Source organism: Gymnoscopelus microlampas (genome assembly GCF_963454915.1).
Source record: "Gymnoscopelus microlampas genome assembly, chromosome: 3".
NCBI lineage: Eukaryota > Metazoa > Chordata > Actinopteri > Myctophiformes > Myctophidae > Gymnoscopelus > Gymnoscopelus microlampas.
The window spans coordinates 10,817,501-10,840,540 of record NC_139940.1 but is presented as its reverse complement, the minus strand read 5'-3'; the positions used below and the strand labels follow the sequence as shown (position 1 = coordinate 10,840,540).

Sequence of the window (23,040 nt, the reverse complement as noted above, 5' to 3'; positions counted from 1 at the left end):
CACACACACACACACACACACACACACACACACACACACACACACACACACACACACAGTCAGCACACTCATCAAAAAGAGTATTATCGTCTGAATTCTGAATACCAGCGCCCACACATCAAATAGAGTAGTACCCGTAGCTCGTGGTAAAGTGCCTGCCCACCACCACAGAGGATGTGGATTCGAATCCACTGTGGTGCATCCGGCTTTGTCGTCTACACAAACACAATTGGCGGGGAGGGTGATAATTGTCACTGCATGTAATCCTACAGGCTGGAGGCGGCACCTGTCAGCAGGGACTGTTGGGTGGGAGGAGTAAGCCGAAGGCTCTATGTCTACATCCTCCTGGTGGGGCCTCCTCACTGGTAGGTGAGTCAGTAGATTACAACAGCAGTGACAACATGTGTGTGGGGAGGAAATAATTGGCATAACGACTAAATTGGAGAGAAAAAGGGGTAAAAAGCTAAATAAATAGAGTAGTACCGTCTGAATACCAATGCCCACACATCAAATAGAGTGTACCGTCTGAATACCAGCGCTCACAAATCAAATAAAGTTGTACCGTCTGGATACCAGTGCCCACACATCAAATAGAGCAGTACCGTCTGAATACCCACACACACTCAAACAGAGTAGAACTGCCTGAATACCAGCACACACTCAAACAGAGTAGCACTGCCTGAATACCAGCACACACTCAAACAGAGTAGTACAGCCTGAATACCAGCACACTCTCACACTGAGTAGTACTGCCTGAATACCAGCACACACTCAAACAGAGTAGTACTGCCTGAATACCAGCACACACTCTAACAGAGCAGTACCGCCTGAATACCAGCACACACTCAACAGAGTAGGCACTGCTTACTCACACTGGGTTTAATTTTTTAAAGTAGTGAAAACAATCTACAAGCTCACAGAGCTTGCAGCTATTTTGCTATTTGTCATACAAGAAGGGACTTAAGTGGTTAATGAGACACGTATAAACTCAAGATAGACAATTATCTGTAGCTAAAATAAGTTTGTGTAAATTAACTAAAATAATGTTTGTCAAACCAGACAATTAATTACATGATTCATTAGCCAATTAAAGGGAAGGCGACCGTCCCTCCCAGCGATGGGATGCAAACTCGACCAAAAGGGGTGTGTGCGCAGCAAGAAGAACGAGGGAGGGACGGGAGTGGGTGGTGTGTTCGTCATCATCATTATTTACCACCTGTTGAATGTTTGAAACTTACCGTATAGTATATCTTTGTTTATCACCTCCAAACAATGCAGTAGGCCTAAAATTACTGTTACTAACTATGTAATGAATTGTAAAGTGAGTGCACCTCAAAATCCTTCACAAAAACGCTGCATGGTTTAGTCAGCAGGTGAGGTAAGAGGTCCGAATATGGCATGGCCAGGCTAATAGGCTACATCACACAAACACATTATCTTTTAAGTAATGCATTTTTAATGATGTTAAGTAACCTTATTAGTTGCTTATGGTAATATATTTATTTTCAGGGGTTATCGGCTGGGCCAGATGAGGACGCGTTTGTTTTTAGAAGGTGCACCTTTTTCTTCTGGCCACCATGAGGCAGTATTGTTCAACAGATAACTGACGTCCCTTGTTTCCTGTGTAATCTTGGTGCCTCTGTTTTTACAGTCTCTATTTGGTCACCCCAATTGGTTCACAACACAAATCTACAGAGGTCTTATCTATTCTTATAGACCTTGTCAATGGAATTGTTTATTCAGGAAATAAACTTGGCTGATTTAAAATGTTATCTTGTGTGAAGTAGGTCTATAGAACCCCTCTTACATGAGAGGAATATGGCAGCATAAGGAAGGAGCTGAAACACAAAGGGAGAAAGGTTTACCAAATTATAATCTTTCATGTAAATAGAATTACCATGAGTTAATAATACAATTGAGAAGCCAGTTGAAACATTTAGCCTTCTTTGCATCATGGGATTAAATGTCAACTCTCACTTCAGGTCTCTTCAATGGGTGCTGTGGTCCACTGCATTTCAAATCAGTTATGCCTCAAATTGCTGTTTGACACTGCTGCTAATCCTGGACATCAACACCATGAAGATTAATCCATCTGTGACCGTGCCCAGGGATTTTGTTTGTTTTACTGCAAATTGTCTGACTAGTGAAGTTTTGAGTCAGGCTCACCACACTGAAACTATAGTGATATTAAGATTCATCGCACACTCTCAGAAACCAGTTTAACATAATTATCGTTGCTGTCGGGTGGAAACCTTTTCATTCATATTTTTTAAAACATATTAAAATAGTGAAAATAGACGTTTTTGTGCAACACTCTTGTATGATTAATGAATTAGTTAATTTATGAAAAAACAAACAAACATAAGAGAGATGAGTGAGTGAGTGAGTGAGTGAGTGAGTGAGTGAGTGAGTGAGTGAGTGAGAGACAGAGAGAGAGATGCTGATGGCCCTGACGTTTTGGTCCGTGACCACTTTCAACCATGGTGTCCCGATTCTGGCCATGCCGAGCATTATTATTTATTCTTTTCAAAATGGTCAAAAATAGTAAATCTACAAGCTTCTGTAGTGTAGATCACCTATTTTCGCTATCCATTGTATGACAAAGTAATCCTACTGTACATAGGGCTGAAGTGGTTAAAACAATTGCATACCGGTATGTTAAATAATGTTTAACTTACATTATTATATACTATTCTGCCTCACTGCAGCTGCCACCTGCCAATCGGAGGTCTGATGCTCACACGGTGGTTATTCCTATTTATCACCCAGACAAAGGTAAGATTTCATTCTGAGATCATGCATCATAACATGCATTTCTCCAAAGTTAGCAGTAGGATAATACATTATGGATTGTACATGTCATACCGTAAACCTACACTACCCCTAAAGTACACATACACTACACATACACTACCCATAAAGTACACACATAGCACAAATACACTACACATAAAGTACACATACAGTACACAGGGAAACTCAGGGAAGCCCCACAGTAAATGCAAAAAGTAAATAAATGCCAAACCCTTTTCAATGCAAAAGCGTTGTGTTGTGCAGTAGTATATTATATAATGTAGTTATTTTTCCACGTCACATTTCATGTACAGGTAAGGTCGTGGTGCTTCCCAGGACATAAAAAAACAAAATATATACAAAATATACAGAAATAGTGCAAATTTCCATACTCAAGTGTAGTGTTGTGTAGTATTATTGGAGTAACAAAGCCAACAGTCAAAGCCACACTTTCCCCTCCCTAACTAAGCTGTCATTTTTTTTTTCTTCTTCACCATTCCACTGAACTCTTAATCTCTCCAGTTAGTTTCCCTTTCACATGTACTGGCATGGGAGCTGCTTTTGGGCGGCATGCCCACTGGTGGTGTAATAGGTTCCTCAGAGTGGACCCAGCCCAGCCTCAGATCAGTCGAAGCAATGCTGGTAAAGCCATTTTCCAAGAATGATGGGGAGAGAGAGAGAGAGAGAGAGAGAGAGGGGGGGGGGAGAGAGAGAGAGCTATGTGTGGGACATTACGGGGAAAGCATGACATCACACTCAACCCCCTGTTTGAGTGAGAGTTGAGAAGCGCTTTCATTTTGAAATGTTGGCATCGCCTGTCCCCGGGTTATTTATCGACGGCCGTTCTTGACGAGTAAAGCTGCAACTAATCACAACCGTTCGATTCGTTATAGGCCATAAAAGCAGATGAGGTAATAGCCCCTATGTGTGATTTTCTGCCCTAAAAGATTTACCAAATAGGTTGGTGTTAATCACAGGATGGCGACCTGTGTGCTACACGGAAATCAGTTTATAATTCTTTTTTCTTCTTCAGGTAATTGACAACATTGTATACTGTAGCCCTCTTTCATGTACCCAACAAGTGCATTCAGTCACTTGTATGTACAGTGTGGTGGGCAGCAATCAGGGAACCCATTCACAAAACATATTTTACGTTTGTATATTGCAGGATATGTCTTTGAGAGCCTGGATCAGGAGGTGGAGTGGCCGTCTTGGAATCGGAAGGTTCCCGGTTCGATTCCCTGGCTCTTCCTGGCTTTGTGTCAAAGTATCCTCGAGCAAGACACCCTAACTTCTCCCGATTAGCAGGTTGGTGCCTTGGCATGGCTTCCTCTGCCGTCAGTGTGTGAATGGGTGAATGTGAAATACATTGTAGAGCGCTTTGGAGAAAGGCGCTATATAAATGCAGTCCATTTACCATTCAAGAACAGGCCCTCGTGCTAGAGGCAACTAAGTTATTTGATTACTAAGGAAATGATACAAGTCCCTTAAGCACTTAAACCCTTTATACTTCGTTGACCGGTGTCCCTCGGGGCTCTATACAAGGTAAGCACCGTTTCCCCTCTACTTTGTTTTGAAGGGTCAAATTAACCACATCCCTATTCCCCATAGCATCCATATTCTGGGGTGAATATTCAGTGAAAATAGCTGATCTAGAGTACAAGCTCACAATGCGTGGCAACGTGCAGACTGGCTAGTTTCAGTGAAGAGATTTGGGTTAGTGGGGAAAAAAGGAGGGGGCCTAGCATAGACCCCTGGGGGACTCCAGTCAATGAATAGGATTTAAGTGGTTAATTTGACCCATCAAAATAAGCACCAGTGAGATTTTCCAGCTCCAAGACTCCCTGGACCAATCCGATATTTATTTCTGGTTCAAGTCGTTATCGTGTTTATTTGTCAATTGCAATCTAGCATGTTAGCAGAGCAGCGAGCTTGCAGACCACGGCAAAATTGCCCGTAAATCTGGAAGATATAAAGCAACAGCAATACCTCACCACAGGGGAAATACAAGCCTGTAGAGTTATGTGGAAAAACAAACCATCAGAATTAGTTAATTATGATAGTGTGATGTATGAAAACATTATCAATTACAGATTGGGGTTCTTTCTTTGACTGAGTCACTAGCCATTTAAAAGACAACACACGTTTTGTTTATTTTTTTCGTTTCCCCGCTCCCCTGTTCTCCTTCCTTTCCACTTGCATCTGAGAGATATGCCAGAACATCTCTTTACTGTCACACTCTTTACTGTCTCACTCTTTACTGTGGCACTTCTGAGGGTTAAATTAGCCCAGAGAGGGTAAGATTTTGAAATTCCTTTTTGAAACATTTTAAAAATAGCGATGCCAGGTTAAAAGTGGTTAAATGGGTATCTTCACTTGCCCTGCCCAGGGTGCGGTGAAGAAGAAGGCCGCACTGCAACATTACATAAAACCCAATACCTCAACATTTCCATTCCTGCAGGCACAATCATCTCTGCTATAGAAGAGACAGTAACATTCCATCCATCTGCAAGATCAAACAGAGTTAGTTTCCAACTTCACCGTTTGCTCACTGCCAGATATTTTCCAAATGGATTTTATTCAACAAAACAACAACAACAAAAAAGAAATGATTTACTCATGCACACCAAACAATGGAGGTTCTTAAAGGGATAGTTCACCCCCAAAATAACTTTTTTTGTATCGATTAGTCTCCCCATGGAGACTTGAATTAATGGATATTTTTTTGTTTTTGTCGCATTCCTAAGCCAATAACTTGATGACCGGCAGTGGTTCCGGTAGGAGACACAAAGAGTGTCCTTTGTGTCTCCTACCGGAACCACTGCCTACTGGTCCGCTGGTCATGAAATTATTGGCTTAAGAATGCGAGCAAAATAAAAAAATATCCATGAATTCAAGTCTCCATGGGGTGACTAATCGATAGGAAAAAACGTTTTTTTTTTTTGGGTGAACTGTCCCTTAAAGTGGTTCTTTGGGGTGGTTGGGGTGGTTGAAGTCTTACTTCACAGCTGCCGTGCAAAGAACCTGTTAAGCCCCTGTATGGTTCTGTAGAAGTTCTCTACTGTTCTTCAGCTTAGTTTATTTTATATTAGTTTAGTTTAGTTTAGTTTAGTTCAGTTTAGCTTAGCTTAGTTTAGTTTAGTTTAGTTTAGTTTAGTTTAGTTTAGTTTAGTTTAGCTGGGGAAAATAGAAATAACTACTTTAAAATACTGTGTATTTCCTAAGGATAACACATTAAAGCAGTGTTATTAAACCTTTTTTCCAGGGCGCCCAAAAGAGACATGACAGCCTGTCAGCATTGCAGCTCCATCTGTATACACTCCAAATGTCTAATGCTTCTATAGTGCACCAAAAGAAGTTCCCCTATTATTACAAGTAAATAAGCAGTTTTAGTGCTATTTAGCACCATTTCTGTTTAGTGTGTAAAGTTTTCCTATTTGTCTTGTCGCTGCTTCCTGTGCCCACTTCAACTCAGCAGTCATCAGTGGCAGACTGTGTCTTCTTTTTATTTCAAGGTGATCTTATTCAAAAAAGCACAGTGAAAAAGGCCCTGGAATAGTAAAAGCTTTGTTATAATATAGATCGAGTCTCCTTTAGTGTGGGTCGCTGACCTCAAACTGTATCGGCTCTTCCGCCCGTTAATAGTCCTGCTCCACCGGGAACATAATGTTTGGATTGGTCGGGAAATATATTGGCAATAAAGAGACAAAAGCATGTCATAAACGTTGATTAAAGCTCAGCGTTTAAAGGACAGAGGCGGAGGGGGCCCTGAGTTATGGGGCGCTTTTCAGCCTGCATTATTGTTTCAGTCACAGGAGCTCTTTATGTCTAATTTATGAATCCGCCTTACTACGGCATCGCGGACCTAAAACAGCAGATCTATAAGCTCACAACGCGTCGCATCCGAGACACGTTGTGAGCTTATAGATTGGCTATTTTCGGCAATGCTGACATCGTATGACGAAGAATAAATTGTGCTTTAGTGTGTCTGGTGGTGATGATGGTGGAGCAGTACTGGAGCAGTCAGACCAGTGGTAAACATCTCTCACTGGGTGAGGGAGGCGTCATCATTAATCCCTGGTACCCAGGACAGCTTCGCTCCCGCTGTCTGTGTTCCAGCCAGACGCCATGCACCGTCAGGTCACACACACGGCTCCGACCTGTGGCGTTTTCCTCCTCTGAAAGCGGCTCAGTACTGTATATCTCTGTAGCCTATACAGCAGTGGTTCTCAACCTTTTCAGGCCGTGACCCCTCAAAATGATCGTATTTGAAACTGGGGACTCCCCACCCTGACAAGCACTTGGAATGTAGGAGTTAAGGCATTTGAATCGGTTCCACAGATAAATATTGTGAAAATAGCAGATACAAGCTCACAACGCTTCGCAACACAAAGCGTTTTTCTTTTCTTTATTTGTTCTTGTTGAGGTCTTAAAAGTCCTTAAATTGTCACTTCACTGTCATCTGGGGTGTGATTCTAGCAGTGATTCTCAACCATTTTAATTTCAAGGACCCCCAGTTTGACATGCATTTAGTCTACAGACCCCCATTTAATGTCATCTCTATCTCTGGGACCCCAATTTATATTGTACAATCAATGTTAATTTAACTCTGAGAGTGTACAAATGGAACGGGTCCATTTGGTTCCTATCCATCATTTAGCTGGGGACCCCCTGGAACTCCCTCAAGGACCACTGGTGGTCCCCGGACCACTGGTTGAAAACCACTGAGCTATACCATCCTGGCTGCCCCACGTGCAGATTTAATATATGATTTGTGTGGAAAGTGCTGCTATTATAGATTACTTATCTATTTCACAGTTATATGTGATTATGGAATTTACTTGGCTGGAAATGTTTGCTATAGCAAGTTTTAGATGGATTGACAGACAGATAGATAGATAGATAGATAGATAGATAGATAGATAGATAGAAAGATATAGATATTTTGTTTGTTTGTTTGGATGATTGGTTGACTGACTGACTGACTGACTGACTGACTGACTGGTCAGTTGGTTGGTTGGTTGGTTGGTTGGTTGATTGATTGATTGGACCAGTGATTGACAGACAGTGATATATAGTAGTGTATCCCAACTCCATTAAAAAGCTAAAATCCCAACCTAAGACATGAATAGAATCATTATCATGATTAAACACAAATTTTGTCAGGAGACAAAAGTTCAAGTCCGTTCAAGTTCAAGTTTTATTAGAAAGCATCATTGCATAACAGTATGAATTATGATGTTTCTTACAATTCAAGAGGACCGCTCTATTAAAGAAAAACTAAAAGAAATCATCCAACATCAAAACACATCAAACATATGATTTGTGTGGAAGGTGCTGCTATTATAGATTACTTATCTATTTCACAGTTATATGTAATTATGGAATTGACTTTGGCTGGAAATTTGCTATAGCAGGTTTTAGATGGATTGACAGACAGATAGATAGATACTTTGTTTGTTTGTTTGGATGACTGACTGACTGACTGACTGGTCATTTGGTTGGTCGGTTGATTGATTGGAACAGTGATTGATTGACAGACAGTGATATATAGTAGTGTATCCCAACAACAAAGCTAAAATCCCAAACTAAGACATAATTAGAATCATTATCATGATTAAACACGAATTTTGTCAGGAGACAAAAGTTCAAGTCCGTTCAAGTTCAAGTTTTATTAGAGAACATCATTGCATAACAGTATGAATTATGATGTTTCTTACAATTTAAGAGGACCTCTCCATTAAAGAAAAACAAAAATAAATCATCAAACATCAAAACACATCAAACAATAAAAAGGTTTCTATTACTTCTGGTAAAGCTTGTTTGCTCTTGGGAGGACCGACATCTGGTGCCTTTGCGTGTGAGTGTCCTCCCATTCCTTAGTTTGTAGCGATTTGTGTTTGTAGACAGGCTCCGGATCATTGTTTGTCATCATGAGTATGAATCTGGTTGCTGTGCGCTGACAGGTGCATTACAGAGTTACCATATAACAGTACCATATTCTGTACATTTCTTTTTGTATACATTTAGCTCTAAGGCTCTGTTTGACTTGCAGAGCTGCGTGGATAAAGGGCTCATACTACTGTATGGTCTGGCCCTTTGATATCCTCGGCATCGAATGACCCCTCTCTCTTCGACAAATATCATTCACTTCTCTGTCTCTGTAACAGCATCTCCTTAAATCCAACATTTAGAGGTCAATATGATGCCACCGATTACTTATTTACATACGGTAGACCAGCAGCTCCATTATTTATTATTAACAGAGGAAAGAAAGGAGATAGCACATTTTCTTATTAGCCTAGCACACACACACACACGCACACGCACGCACGCACACACGCACGCACGCACGCACGCACGCACGCACGCACGCACGCACGCACGCACGCACGCGCACGCACACACACACACACACACACACACACACACACACACACACAAGCATGCACACATGCACACACACACACACACACACACACACACACACACACACACACACACACACACACACACACACACACACACACATGCACGGGGGGATGAGTAAACACATGGATTTATTTTTCTTTTCAATTCTAGTGTTTGCATCTTAATCAAATCCAAGATGTCAGTGTTTATAAAGCTTTAATATAATCTTGGATGAGCTGCCAGTGCAGTCCTGTTCTCGTGGGAAAACTGAATAAGGATTTAGGATTAATTATGCAAAAGCAGGAATATGTTACAAATTGGTGATAAGAGAGGAGGATGCAGTACTGAGCAGGTTATTGCTAATTGGTCAATAGTGAAGCTGGGTCTATGCGCCACACCCTCTCCCATCATGTCCAGCAGAGAGAGAGAGAGACACACACACACACACACACACACACACACACACACACACACACACACACACACACACACACACACAGTGTGTGTGCAGGCTACGTTTGACAAACCCCGCCTCGCTTGCCCCGCCCCTCCGAGCGGGACCGCAATGATTTAGAAGTTCAGGAATCCCACGTGACGTCACCCAGAGGGTGACGTTATGCTTCTCTAAATAGAACGTATTGTAATCTTTTCTCAGTCCAACGTGGTTTGTGCTCAGAGGCAACTTCAATTTTTCTACACTTGTTTGGTAAGTTCAAAGCCATTCTATAATACACCCCTATACGAGCAGATCGTGCATGTTGCACTTGTAGATTGTTGTGCTAGAGTTAAAGCCCGATCCGTGTTACTTTATGCCCCGTTCTTTATGGATGCAACAGCTTGTTTTAAACTCGCATAATAATATAATAATAATAATAACAATAAAAACACAAGGGCTCCGAGGTATTTTTTTTCTTTCTGTTGCTCAAGTCCATTCATGCATGCTCATTAAATGACTTCAAAATGCTGTCGCTTGATCACTAAATGTAACGGTCATGATCATGTCGCTCCAGACAGACAGTGTCCCTGATGCGTGTCTGTCTGTTGACTGTTGTTGAAGTTGAGCCGTAGAGTCAAGTGCTGCTGTTGTCCCGCTGCATGCACGCAGTCTGTCGCGCAGAACCTGCAGGAATTTTACGCAAAACCCAGCGATCAAAATGAGAAAAACGCAACAAAAAAAAGAGCGCGTTCAATCGCCTAAAATGATCTACTTGATACGAATGCACAGGACCCCAATGGAAACAAGCCATAGTGCCTCCTTGGGTTTAATCCTTTTAGCATCCTTTTGTATAGCCTAGAACTGCACTTTCTGTGCTTTTGTTTTTGCAAACTGTTAATAAAGTATTCAATCAAGCAATCAAGCAAATCAAATTGATTTTTGGACATCATCCGCCGTTGTTGCGTCTCAAATTGTGCCAAGAAAGAGCTCCGCGTTTTGCCCCGTGCGTCATTGTCATCCCCGGCTGTCCCATCCGCGGGTCTGTCCCATCCACGGATAGCCTCCAGTCTACTGTATAGCCTGCGTTACGTGAGCCGCTGCGGGGATGCGGTTTACACGCCATCAGCACCACGGTTTAAAGAATAAATAACATGATGTTGCTGCCAAGACGCGGGTTTTAAATAATGTCACCATGTGGCGTATTTCTTTGAAATTGATGTTCTCCTTATTCTCTTGAAAGAGGAATGTAATGTAACCAACATTACGTCATTCTTCTGCAGGCCGGGTCGATATTTGATTAAGCGCCCGAGATGTTGAGCGTTTTTCGGGGACTTTGTGCTGACGAGGCGCACTTGTGGCTGAAAAGAGAGATGTTTTCTTTTGGTAAAAGGCTTTGCTGTCATGATGTTTGTATGTGACAGACAGCGGAGCAGCACCACTTTGTTTGGTAGTTAATAATAACCACTTGTTTCAGCACACTGCTTTTTGGACACTCAATTCTAGTGTTTCTATTTATTTTAATTTGATTATAATAACTGGACTGATGAATTGACTAGTTCAACAGAGAAAAATCACAAGAAAATCTGAAAGAAAGTAAAATGTTAGTTTTAGACATGTAGCCTAATGTTACTACATGTCTAAATGTTATAAAGTAAATTAAATGAATAATAATATAGAATAAGTTTGGATTAGAAGAAGTTCATATTTTATTTTAGACAATATTTTTAGGAACCTGTAGGCCTATTTCAGAAAAAGATTGAGGAGAGCTTGTCATTAGCCTTTATTAGAAACTAAATAGAAAAAAATAGTTAATGTAGCCTACTATACAATTTCCATTAGAAGTCATTCATTATTCTTTGCAAAATCTAAGTTTCATTGTACAAAGTACAAATTTTAAATGCACATATCACCCAAAAAGAAATGGCCAAATCAGGGACTGGTCCAGGATACATTTGTAAATATTTGCTTTTTGTATAAAGTACAGATAAATCCTCTGTGTTAATTAACATCGCTGTGTAATGACATTAACAAATGACAAGAGAATGTTTTTATTTCACAAACAATGCTGATATATTAGCCCATGATCAACTTCTTTTGACAAGGCAACAACAGACTGAACATTCAGTGAGTTTGTGTAGTGTCGCTATTAAGGTGCCTTAAATGTACCTCAATGTCACTAGTCTACAACCTCACAGAATTTAAGATACATTCTACATTTCCAGAAGTAAATTATTATTCAACTTGATGCTTTAGGAAGTGCCTACCTCTCTGCGTTGTTCATTGCTGCAATGTCTGGAATGCGGATCCACAATCCATATTCATTTAACATTAGTTGCGTGCACTGGAAGAGATGGTGGTGATTTTAATCTAACAGGTGCTCAAACTACAGTCAGTACTCTATAAATAATTCCTGCAATGAGCAGATCACTTGGCCAAAACTTCGACTTGAAAATGAGGGTGTCTGTTTCATTTTGATATCACAAGAACAGTTTTATTCTGAATCAGTTTCTTTCTGTTCCAGTTTTCTGTTAATGTAGATTGAAACAGTATATTCTTTTGAAACTCTCTTCTCCTCCGTTGTAGGACAAGCTTGCAACTAATAGCGTGTACCTTGTTATCAATAGACATCTGCATGCCATATCAAGACTATTCAGAGTGGTGCCAGTGCCACAGTGACCCTTTTGAAGGGGGCATCGTTGTGTTTGTTGTCAATTTAGGGGGGCCGTGAGACGTACTGTAGGCGCTGTGGCAGTGGTTGACAGTTAACCTCTCACAGGCCTGCATGACACGCGTTCAGGTAGACAACACCCGGGCTTCTCAGCGCACACATCGTCTCAGAGGGAGAACGTTGGTCGTTGCCTCAGGGCCTGTCGTGATCCCACCTTGAACTCAGGCTGTTGTTGAAGGTTCCCGGGCAGGCCAGCGAACGAGGAGATTTGAGACGTTGCCGCACAAGTTTGTGCTTGCTGTAACCCCAAATGCCTTTAACCCTCCCTCCCCTCCTCCGTTCGCGCTCTCTCCTGTCACCATATTGTTTAAATTCTAATATGTGGGGTCTACCTGGAGAATTCTTTCCCCCCTGATTCCCCTTGAAACCGAACTCCGGTCCCTAATCCTAACCCTCCCACCTCTCCTCTCCTCTCTTTCACATCAGGATTTAGTTAATGTAAAATGTAACCAAATTTCCTCTGCTAAACTAAAACATCTATATCAAATGAGAGCCAAATGCCCAGACGAAGGGAAAGGGCGTTGAGCGCTGACAATTTGAAGTGTGAAAGCTATTGGACAATTCAGCCAGGCATACAGTACGCGGAGGCCATGTTTTAATGTTTTATGCCTCATATGGTTTGGATTTCCTGCTCAAATGTGATGAGTTGATGTAGGCCTATTTTAGAAGCTGGAAGAAAAAAAAAACATGTTTTATTTAAATTTTTGTATAATCCATAATCCTCGTATTCTTAGTAAACAATGCCTACAAATTGTCTTATCAGTTTGTTCTATAATTTGAAATAGCTTTTGTGATTTGTTGTGTAGCTTTGAGAGTTAGATTGTTGAAATGATTTATGCAAAAGTTTAAGAATGATCATCATTGGTTACCATTGAAAAATATCTTTGGCAAACTTTGTGAAAGAGCCTCTACAAATAGGCCAACAATGTTTTCTCACATTCTATGTGAGAAACTTCATCTCCCTTCTTATTAAGGTCAGGATGTGGCCCGGGACGTTTCATGGAGCCGAGAACAACCGCCGCACAATGAACTTGCCTACTTTAAGCAGTGGTTCAAGTATTCGCTTTTACCGAGGTGTACTGCATTTAGCTGTTCGCGCCTCGGTTTTAGAACATCACCGGTGGTGTTTGTCATGTTGTGATTTTTAGCCCTGGCATTTTCTCCTTTGAGGTTTTGTTGTGTCCAAAACAGAGCAGGTGAGCGAGCGGAGAGCAAGAGGGGGGTGCAGATGGATTAGGAGGCTAGGGTGAAAGAGAGAGAGAGAGAGAGAGAGAGAGAGAGAGAGAGAGAGAGAGAGAGAGAGAGAGAGAGAGAGAGAGAGAGAGAGAGAGAGAGAGAGAGAGAGAGAGAGAGAGAGAGAGAGAGAGAGAGAGAGAGAGAGAGAGAGAGAGAGAGAGAGAGAGAGAGAGAGAACCAGTCCTCCATGCTCTTTGACAGAGAGACCCTGTCCAGACCCTCGTCTGCCTGCTCAGCTATGAAGTACAGCCTGTTAGGAAAACAGCGCTGCTTAGCATAACACAATATTTGAATGTTTTGACTGTGCTGGAGGAAATAGTCTGTACCAGTGAAAAAAACACACGTGTAAATAATGTATGAAGGTATTCATGTCCAACACGTCATGTGTGGCTGCGACTCCAGGTTCTGGTGCGTTTAAGTACCTGTAAACGTGCCGGTCATGGCAGGCAGAGAGCAGGACACCTTGTCTGTGTTGTGTCTGTCACACATGTGGACTGTATGGTACTGTACCATCGTCCCTGCAAATACCAGCTCTAGTCACTGTGGAGAGAGCATGACATGGTGGTGAAGACCCTATGACGTTATTCGTCGATTGATCAAACAAACTTTTCGAAATGTGTATAAACCAACGTGTATCGACAGCTGTACAGTAGTGGTGAAATATGTCATATGTACATATATGGAAATAATGGAGTTTTCATTCAGGTGTATTGTTTTTTTTTTAAAGCTCAGCTTCAGATGTGTTGGAATAGAAGGACATTGGTCCTCATTGGACGGAGCGGCATTCACATTGTTGTCACATGCTCTTTGCATTTGCAGGAGTGCAAAACTTGTGTCCATAGTGTAGCTTTTCATCCACATGTTCTTGTCATCTTCACTAAGCTTGTCTGACCGTATTTTCTGCCGTGTCTAGATGTTGCTGCCAATATTGGCCCGGGGCGGCTGCTTTGTGGTTGAGTGTCATAGCGATGAGTGTAGTTTACCTTGCGGTTCGATGGTCAGCGATATGCCTCCATAAATCAGATACTCGCACAGCAGCGTGACACTGCAGGCCACAGTCACCCGGTGTCATATTAGAGACGTGGTCAGGGCTTGTGTTGAGCAAGAAGCACACTTGATCGCTCTCCAAAAAACAAAGAGGTTGTACCTTTTTGAGTTGGAGATGCACCGTCTTGTTGCTGTGTTAATAAAGTCATGTCTATAGACATTTACAACTGAAAATGGTACATTAGCAACTTTAATAACAGTTAATGTCACTGTAAAGGGTAAATGTATGTCATTTGTATCTATATATCTATATTACATCTCTAAAGTAGACATATTTATGAGAGCGCTGCATCTAATGTGCATATTTCCATAACCACACACATTGTTTTCATTTTCGCACCAAAGCCATGTGGTGTGTCAAACGTCCTGCGTTTGATTTTGAAACTAAAGGAATAAGGAGTCAAAATAGGCCTGTTTTTCATGAGTTTTGTATTGGATTTTTTTTGTCTTCCTGCCATCTGGATAGGGCACAGTGCCGGCTTTTCTGGGTGGGATAAAATCATGCTTTTCTCTAAACTGTCTTAAGCCTGCATGAATACAAAACCAAGCCCAAAGGCCTTCTTTTGTGTTGTGTTGTGCATGTTGTTGTCTTGGAGCACATGAGTGGTGTGGTAAAAGCTGCAGAATTTGGTAGATGTTTTTAACCTTCTCAACGCCGTTCAAAATCTGCACAGTTTTAGCTCGCATTTTATTGTACGTCTGTTGCAACAGAGGACTGGAATGCTACTCTTTTGTTAGTTTATTAAAAAAACATCTGTACTGTACCTAAGAAAGCCGCTGCAAGTTGAACATGGCAGGTTACATTGGCTGTAGTCCATTTGAAGTAGAGCCGACCTATGCCAGATTTAGACGATGTTTTGACTGATGAACAATCAAACAAGTAAATATAAAATACACACATACCGGTAAACTGAACTTTGTTTTATTTAACCACTTGAACCCTCTTCAATAATGTAAAAAAAAATGACAATCTACAAGCTCACAACACGTCACACTATGATGCATTGTGAGCTTGCAGATTTGCTATTTTGAAACATTTTCAAAATGTTTAACATTTTTTGAAACATTTCAAGATAGGGACGCCAGGTTGTACATGGTTAAAATGTGGAAAAATCAGCTGCATAATTGCAGATACGGTATACCGATGTCGTCAAAGAAGTCAAAAGAGGGCCGATATATCGGCCAGACCGATAAATCGGTCTGGCTCTAATTTGAAGCACCGGATATATGCCCCAGGCTATTGCTAAAAAGACACTTGGTGATTACTTACTTACAAATAAACACATTTGGCAGAAGTTTGCCGGTAAATAAATAGGTTGCCCTCTTATTTGCATTTTTGCGAGCTGTAAAACATTTCCATGTGTTCTTGAAGTTATGATGAGTTGAAACTATCCTGCTGACTGATGAGTCTCCCCCCGACATGTGCTGCCGCTCTCGCATCACTTCCCCTTCCTCGTCTCTGGCGAAGAATGAGCATTATAATTATTGAATTGGACAAATGGATTAAACATTCAAATGAGTACAATATGTCTGGAACGTGAAAGTGCACTCACATGAAAAAAAAAAAAGAAGTCCTTGATTAGTTCTGATTGTCTGTTCTCCTTCTAAAATTCAATGTGGCTCGCTGCTTCGCCAAAGATTTGCTGAACTGTCTTTCACATTATGGTTAACGGTAAAGACAGGCTATAGTGCAGAGGTGTCCAATCTTGGCTCTTGGAGTTCCAGGAGTAGAAAGGGTTTTCATTACAACCGAACACTACAGCACGTTCTAAAATCCTCAGTGTCAATTTAACTCTGAGAGTGTAAAATGGACTCTGACGCTGACTTTACTCCCCACACTTTGCTAATAAGTAAAGTCATCTTGTGTAGTTAAAATCCTCCTTTTGTACCTATATCACTCATACATATATATTTTTTTATATTTATTTGACAGATAACTAGTGTAGAGAGACGGGAAACACAATGAGAGAGCAGGCGAGTGACATGCAGAAAATGGTCCAGTCTGCTGAGAATCGAACCGGGGACTCATGTGATACACTATACGCGCCCTAACCGTTCGGCCAAGGGGTTGCCTCAACATGGAGTCAGATATACAGAGACGGGTTTACAGACATACAGCGGAATAACTTTAACCACTTAAGCCCTATATACTTTGTTGTATGACGAATAGCAAAAATACCTGACCTACTTGCTCTAGCGGCTATTTTGGCTATATTTTAAAATATATATATAAAATAGTGATGTCAGGGTTAATGTGGTTAATAGAGGAATATTATGTAATTTAATATTCTAGGTCCTGACTTCATACGCAACATAAAATTCCCATCCCACCGTGGCACCTGTTGAGAACCGTGGGCTTAGATTGCTCGGCTCTTACATGCGGCGAATAATAGGAACGGGGGCAAACGAGATGCTCACAAATGACGAAGGTTTAGTTATCACATCACAGCGTTTCCTGGGCCTTTCAAAGCTGAAACTTTAACCTCCGTGTCATTTCCTTGGCCTCTGGATCGCCGCAGGGCGGGAATATTGTATTGTTTTCTCTCGTCCCCAAAAATAACCGCACTGCTATTTTCAGATGCCACGGTAGTGGCGGCACCCATCTAGAATGACAGCATCAGTGGAGTGTGTGTTTGTGTTCTTGGGTGCAGGTAAACTGATGCCTCCTGGGTTTTCCTGCTCCTCTTTATTTGTAGTTTTATGAGGAGTCGGCTGGAGTGATGAACGCAGAGCAGGAAAGGCCATACGTGTGCAGCGCCCCCGGCTGTTCTCAGGTGAGTGTCAACGCAACCACCAACACGCCACCCAAATCTCAGTGTGTGATAGGGCAATTAAACCACTTAAACCCCTGTAGTCTAAGAGAACTGGACTTGAGTTACAACTGTACTTTGAACACTCTGTCCGTCTACCCCAAATCTCTATATCGATTTGTCTGGTTGATCACTTAAGCCATATTTTATACTTCGTTGTACAATGGTGCCGTGCATAAATGGCCGATCCACAAGTTCACAACGCATCGCATATGCGAGTCATGCGACTTGTAGATCTTCTAGATCTGTTTTTTTTTGACTATTTATTAAAACAGGTAATGTTTTTATAATCGATTAAATCGATGACTTTATTAGTAAAGTAATCGTTCATTAATCGTAACCAAGGCAAAAGTTTGAAATAATCATGATATTTATTTGAAGTCATCTTGTGTGTGTGTGTGTGTGTGTGTGTGTGTGTGTGTGTGCGTGTGCGTGCGTGCGTGCGTGCGTGCGTGTGTCTGTGCATGTCTGAGTGATTGCCTATGCATGTGCACATGCACAAGACTGTCATGCATGCCTGGGTGATTGTGTATGTGTGCATGCAATTCCGTATGTGTATGTCTGTTACTGTGAGTGCGTGTGCGTGTGTGCGCGCGGCCGCGCCTGTGTGTACGTGTGTGTGTGTGCTACTGTAACATGAAGAGCAGGCCTGCGGAGGTTGGTTACTGCCTCACAAATAAGGCAGAAACAGAATAGCACAGACTGCAGAGAAAGAGGAACTGTAAATAAAGCTTGTTGCTCCGGGTCTGAAAGTGGTTATGAAGTTAATACATGTGGCGTGTCACGCTTTTGTAAAGATGCGCTCCGGAGATGAAAAAATATGATTTAGTGCTGTGAGGAACATGGGTTCCATTGACTGTGTATAATAGGCCCATACAACATTTACTTCCCTTTTGTATCCATGATTATAATTATTCTATCTTTGAAAAAGAGAGTGTTTTCAGGCAGTTCCTTATTTGGATAGTATACAGTCAGCCATGACATAGAGGAAAAAGCATCGATGAGTTGGCATGGTGTGGCTTCAGTGCGGATCCCTGCGGACATCTTATTGATGACATGATATTGGTGATGTCTGTGGATATGAGTTCTATTTCAAAATATATGACTAATATTCACAAATTGTATTTATTCATTTATTCAGGGATTGCCTTCCTTGGCCTACTGGCACAAGACATTTGCCGCTGACCGGTTGACACAAACAGTCTTTTAGACACAAACTAGTCCTTCAGGCGTCACGCAATTAAAAAAAAAGGAAAGAGGATCGGAGATTAGAGAGAGACCAGGAAATTGAGGGCAGAGAGATAACCTGCTTTCGGTGTCGAGATTCCAACACAGGACATCACGACTGGGTCTATGCTGGTACAATACACACCACACACCAACTGCTGGAGCCACCAGCCCTATTCATCCCTTTTTTTAAAAGCTCGACATTTTTGCTTTAACAAAATTGACAGTAGCAAAGCTGAGGCACAGGAGAGAAGGTCCAGCGACAGCAAGAGTTTAAGATAGGGGTGCCCTATACATCAGTGGTTCTCAAACGTTTTCATCTCAAGGACCCCCAAATGAATATGTGGTCACGGACCCACATAAGAAATGTGCGTTGTTAAAATGTTTCAAAAATATTCCAACATTTTCAAAACGTTTCAAGATTCGTTTAAAATAGCAGATCTACAAGCTCGCAATGGCTTTCACCACGATGCGTAGTGAGCTTGTAGATTGGCTGTTTTCAAATAGTCTATGTATAGGGTTAAAGTGGTTAAACTGATTTTGATGTTATAGTAACACATTTTGCTGGGGACCCCCTGGAACCCCCTCAAGGACTCCTGGGGGTCCCCGGACCCCACTTTGAGAACCACCGCTATACACTAACCATTATTCTTTCTGTTCGGGGGAGTTGAATCTTTATGTTCTTCTACTTAACAGCGATTCCCCACAGAAGACCATCTGATGATTCACCGACACAAGCATGAGATGACCCTGAAGTTCCCCTCCATAAAGAATGACAACATGCTATCAGGTTAGTTACCGCTTCGTCAATACAGTTGTGATTCTCCTCCAGTGGGCCGCACCACCACAGGGACTGGTTGTCAGTTGGAGGTTTTACAGGTGTTATGCTGGGGTGACTCATCCATAGGTCCGTCTTGTTTAAGGGGAAGTTTACGGAAAGTCTGTAGGTAGTTGTGTACAGTCATATAAATCTTACGAGTGACGTTTGACATGTGAGTCAACAAGCGTATAAGCCCTTAATTTGTTGAGCAGCCCCCCCCCCAGACATGCATACTTGCACACGCAAAGTACACACACGTACGCGTACACACACTCCTGTTTGTGTGTCTGTTTGCCTGGTCACCTGGCCCGGAGTTCTGCACACCTAAGCAGAGCAAAAGAGACACTGACGTACGAGCGCAGAAATTACCCCGTGTTTTGCCAGCGAAGATGAACGCCTTGTCAGAGATAACATTTTTTTTCTTCCTGCGACGGGCCATGTGAGCGCTCAACTTCCCCTCATCGCCAGAGCCGTCATTAGTCATGGCGGTGACAGTGAGAGAAGGTGAGGCAGAAAGTGGATGGATTAGCGGTCCACCCCACTAGCGTTGGCACTGAGGTGTGTCTCGGGTTAATCTAGAGGACAGACACTGTTGATCTACGGCTCAAAAAACACGCCACATGTATAGATTGTGTACCAGCAACACGTAAGTGTCACCCTCAAGGCCGAGCCATAACTCCCATTTGGTTCGCTCCCAGACGGTATAGAGCAGGCTGTTGCGCTGCTGCTCTCACCCATGCTGCTGAGATTGCGTCTTCTTTATTATTTACACTCGGCGGAGCAGTCGGATCGGGTTTTCTAGGCCGAGTTGTGCGTAGCCTCGGATGTCTGAGTTACAGCTCTGACTGCTTCTCTTATTAAGACCTTGGAGGACACGGATCACAGTGTCAGAGTCTCATCGATGTTGGGACTCCCTTCTGGCTGGGAAATACATAATGTCATCTTGTCACCAAAAAGAGATGTTATGCTATATGCCTTTTCGCCTTTAGCAGTGTAATTGTATTTGGTCTAATGCTGTCATTTGCCTCGAGTTATTAACATGAACCCCAACTGATAGCTGACTATTCTTCCTAGAGCTTGAGATAAACTCTCATCCTCACAACGGTGAAGAACGGTGTATTATGGGCAAAACTGTACTTTGGGTGCCACAGGTCATGATGAGCGTTTTAGTCAATCCCCAGTCTAGCCAGATTGGATAAACAGTCTGTGAAGTATGCTTTTAGCCTTTTAAAACAGGCTTGATCCTAAAATCACCTTCAACTGTCTGAAACCTGATCTGTGCTCAATGCCCCCCCCCCCCCCCCATGAATTCAAGAGCACCGCGGTTTGACAGAGCCGAACAAATGAGACCCTCTCTCCGTAGGTGGGATCTGGACTTTGTTAGGTGGAATGGCTCTTGTCAAAGCCTAGTGTCTTTATCTAACAACAGCATGAGGGTCGTGCTTTGTCTGTCTGGTGCAAATACTTACCAAAAATGTAATCCCAAACTCACCCTTCGCTACTTACCATAACTTGAGTCTGTATCACCATTTGTATATTTTGCACACATATTTGTATATCTTTCCTGTCAAACTCCCCTACAGTATATATGGAAATACATGACTTGACATGACTGCAATACTGCATATCTCCCCCACTATTTTGCGCACTGCTCTATCCTTTGTGCTCTGTTCTTGTCAACAAATTCTAGCCCAATCTGTGACCTCTCCCATCGCTGTATCTTGATCCCTGATCAGCAGCAGATCGGCAATGAGTTTTCATGTTAAATTCTGCAGTCTTTTTTTTGTTTCACAGCAAAATATAATTTTACCACCACGTCTTACTACAGACATCTGCAGGAACACGTCAATACCATCACATTTGAGATCCAAAATTTGACAATAGGTCAGAATTACCTTTATTCGTCCGGCTCCCCCAGTCCTGGACGATAACGCTGTGTGACTCCTCCTCGAGCTACAGAAGATGAGAGAGGTCACAGATGGGGCTCAACGAATTCATGATGTGTGAACAGTCAAATGATATCGTATAGCAGCAACAAACAGGAGGGAAGTGAGAGAAGCCTCTAGTCTAGTTGGATCCGATCCCAGGCCAGTCGGGGATTACCAGAAACATGGGGGCTTAACCACCACACTATCTATCTCTTGACATGTCTGTGGGTGTTTGTGAAGTTGATTCTGTACAGCATGTGTGTAATTGTTGCTTTTAATTGTTTTTATGCCGCCACTGGCGGACAGCCGTGCCCGGTGGCATTATGTTTTTTTCCGGTTGTCTGTCCGTCCGCTGGAATCTCAGGAACACCTTGAAGGGATTTCATGACATGTGGCACAAACATCCACTTGGACTCAAGGAGGAAGTGATTAAATGTAGATGGTTAAAGGTCAAGGTCACTGTGACCTCACAAAACACATTCATTAAATTCCTTCAAAGTCTTCAACACATATAATGTACGGATGTAAACAGCCGTAATGCGGTATTTCAACAAGTTATGTTGTTTTTTACATTGTCGAAACGTTTTGTATTGCTGCTATATATTGGACATGGCTCCTTCGAAAAACAGATCTTGTATCTAAACGGGATTTACCCTGTATGAATAAATATCTACCCATTAAGACCTGAGGCCGATTCTAAAAATGTCTTCTAAATCCTGACCGTTCTCTGATGTCAAGGACCCCCAAAATTATATGTAACTGGCTGCGGACCCCCATCTCAAAATATTTTGTTCCAGGGTCCTCCAGAAACAAAGATTTGAGTTACAAAAATGTGCTTAAAGATTTGCACAAAAGTTCACGATAAACAAAAAAAAATCAGATCTACAAGCTTGCAGCGCGGCACGAAGTGTCGCGCTGCGAGCTTGTAGATCTGCTATTTTTTAATAGCCAACACTGAAAAAGCATAAAATAATGCTTTCGAGGTTGCTTTCAGATGCTTTCGAGGTTTTAATGGGTTAATAATGCAAAACCCCTCTGCTCCTTGTTCCAGACCACCAGACCCCCACCCCGACGCGCTTCCTGAAGAACTGTGAGGAGGTGGGGCTGTTCAGCGAGCTGGACTGCTCCATCGAGCAGGAGTTCCGCAAGGCCCAGGAGGCGGAGGACAGCAAACAGGTAAAGATGAGAGGAGACGAGAGTATAGAGAGAGAGGCCCTGGGGGGAACCCCCTCACCCCCCCCACCTCCCTGCAAACTCACAGCTGTTAGTGAGGTCGGATGTGCAGGTGTCGACCGGGGGTAGTCCCTTTATCTCCCCTCATGATCATCATGATCATCAACATCATTATCATCATCATCATCATCATCATTATCAGTCACTCTTGGCTCACACATTCTATCCTAACCGCAACTCTCACACTGTGTGTGTGTGTGTGTGTGTGTGTGTGTGTGTGTGTGTGTGTGTGTGTGTGTGTGTGTGTGTTTCCCCAGAAACCACACACACACACACACACACACACACACACACACACACACACACACACACACACACACACACACACACACACACACACACACACACACACACACACACACACACACACA

The 23,040-nt window shown here is 42.3% G+C and overlaps 1 protein-coding gene across 6 annotated transcripts in view; it reads left to right on the top strand.

Moving 5' to 3' along the window:
• Window positions 1–293: 293 nt before the first annotated feature.
• creb5b (cAMP responsive element binding protein 5b) overlaps window positions 294–23,040 on the top strand; it is an 83,128-nt gene continuing 60,381 nt past the window's right edge. For 2 of the 6 annotated variants that reach the window (XR_014600475.1, XM_084052824.1), the window contains exons 1-4: window positions 9,856–9,910; window positions 17,348–17,425; window positions 19,385–19,478; window positions 22,488–22,612. Coding sequence is in view for 5 of the 6 variants with exons in the window: in XM_084052824.1 (XP_083908950.1) it covers window positions 17,372–17,425; window positions 19,385–19,478; window positions 22,488–22,612 (273 nt within the window). In the remaining variant the exon portion in view is untranslated. Of the gene's footprint in view, window positions 370–2,030; window positions 2,101–2,708; window positions 2,776–3,961; window positions 4,102–9,855; window positions 9,911–17,302; window positions 17,426–19,384; window positions 19,479–22,487; window positions 22,613–23,040 lie in introns of those variants that run through there. The other 4 variants (XM_084052826.1, XM_084052825.1, XM_084052827.1 and 1 more) reach the window with 4 other exon arrangements.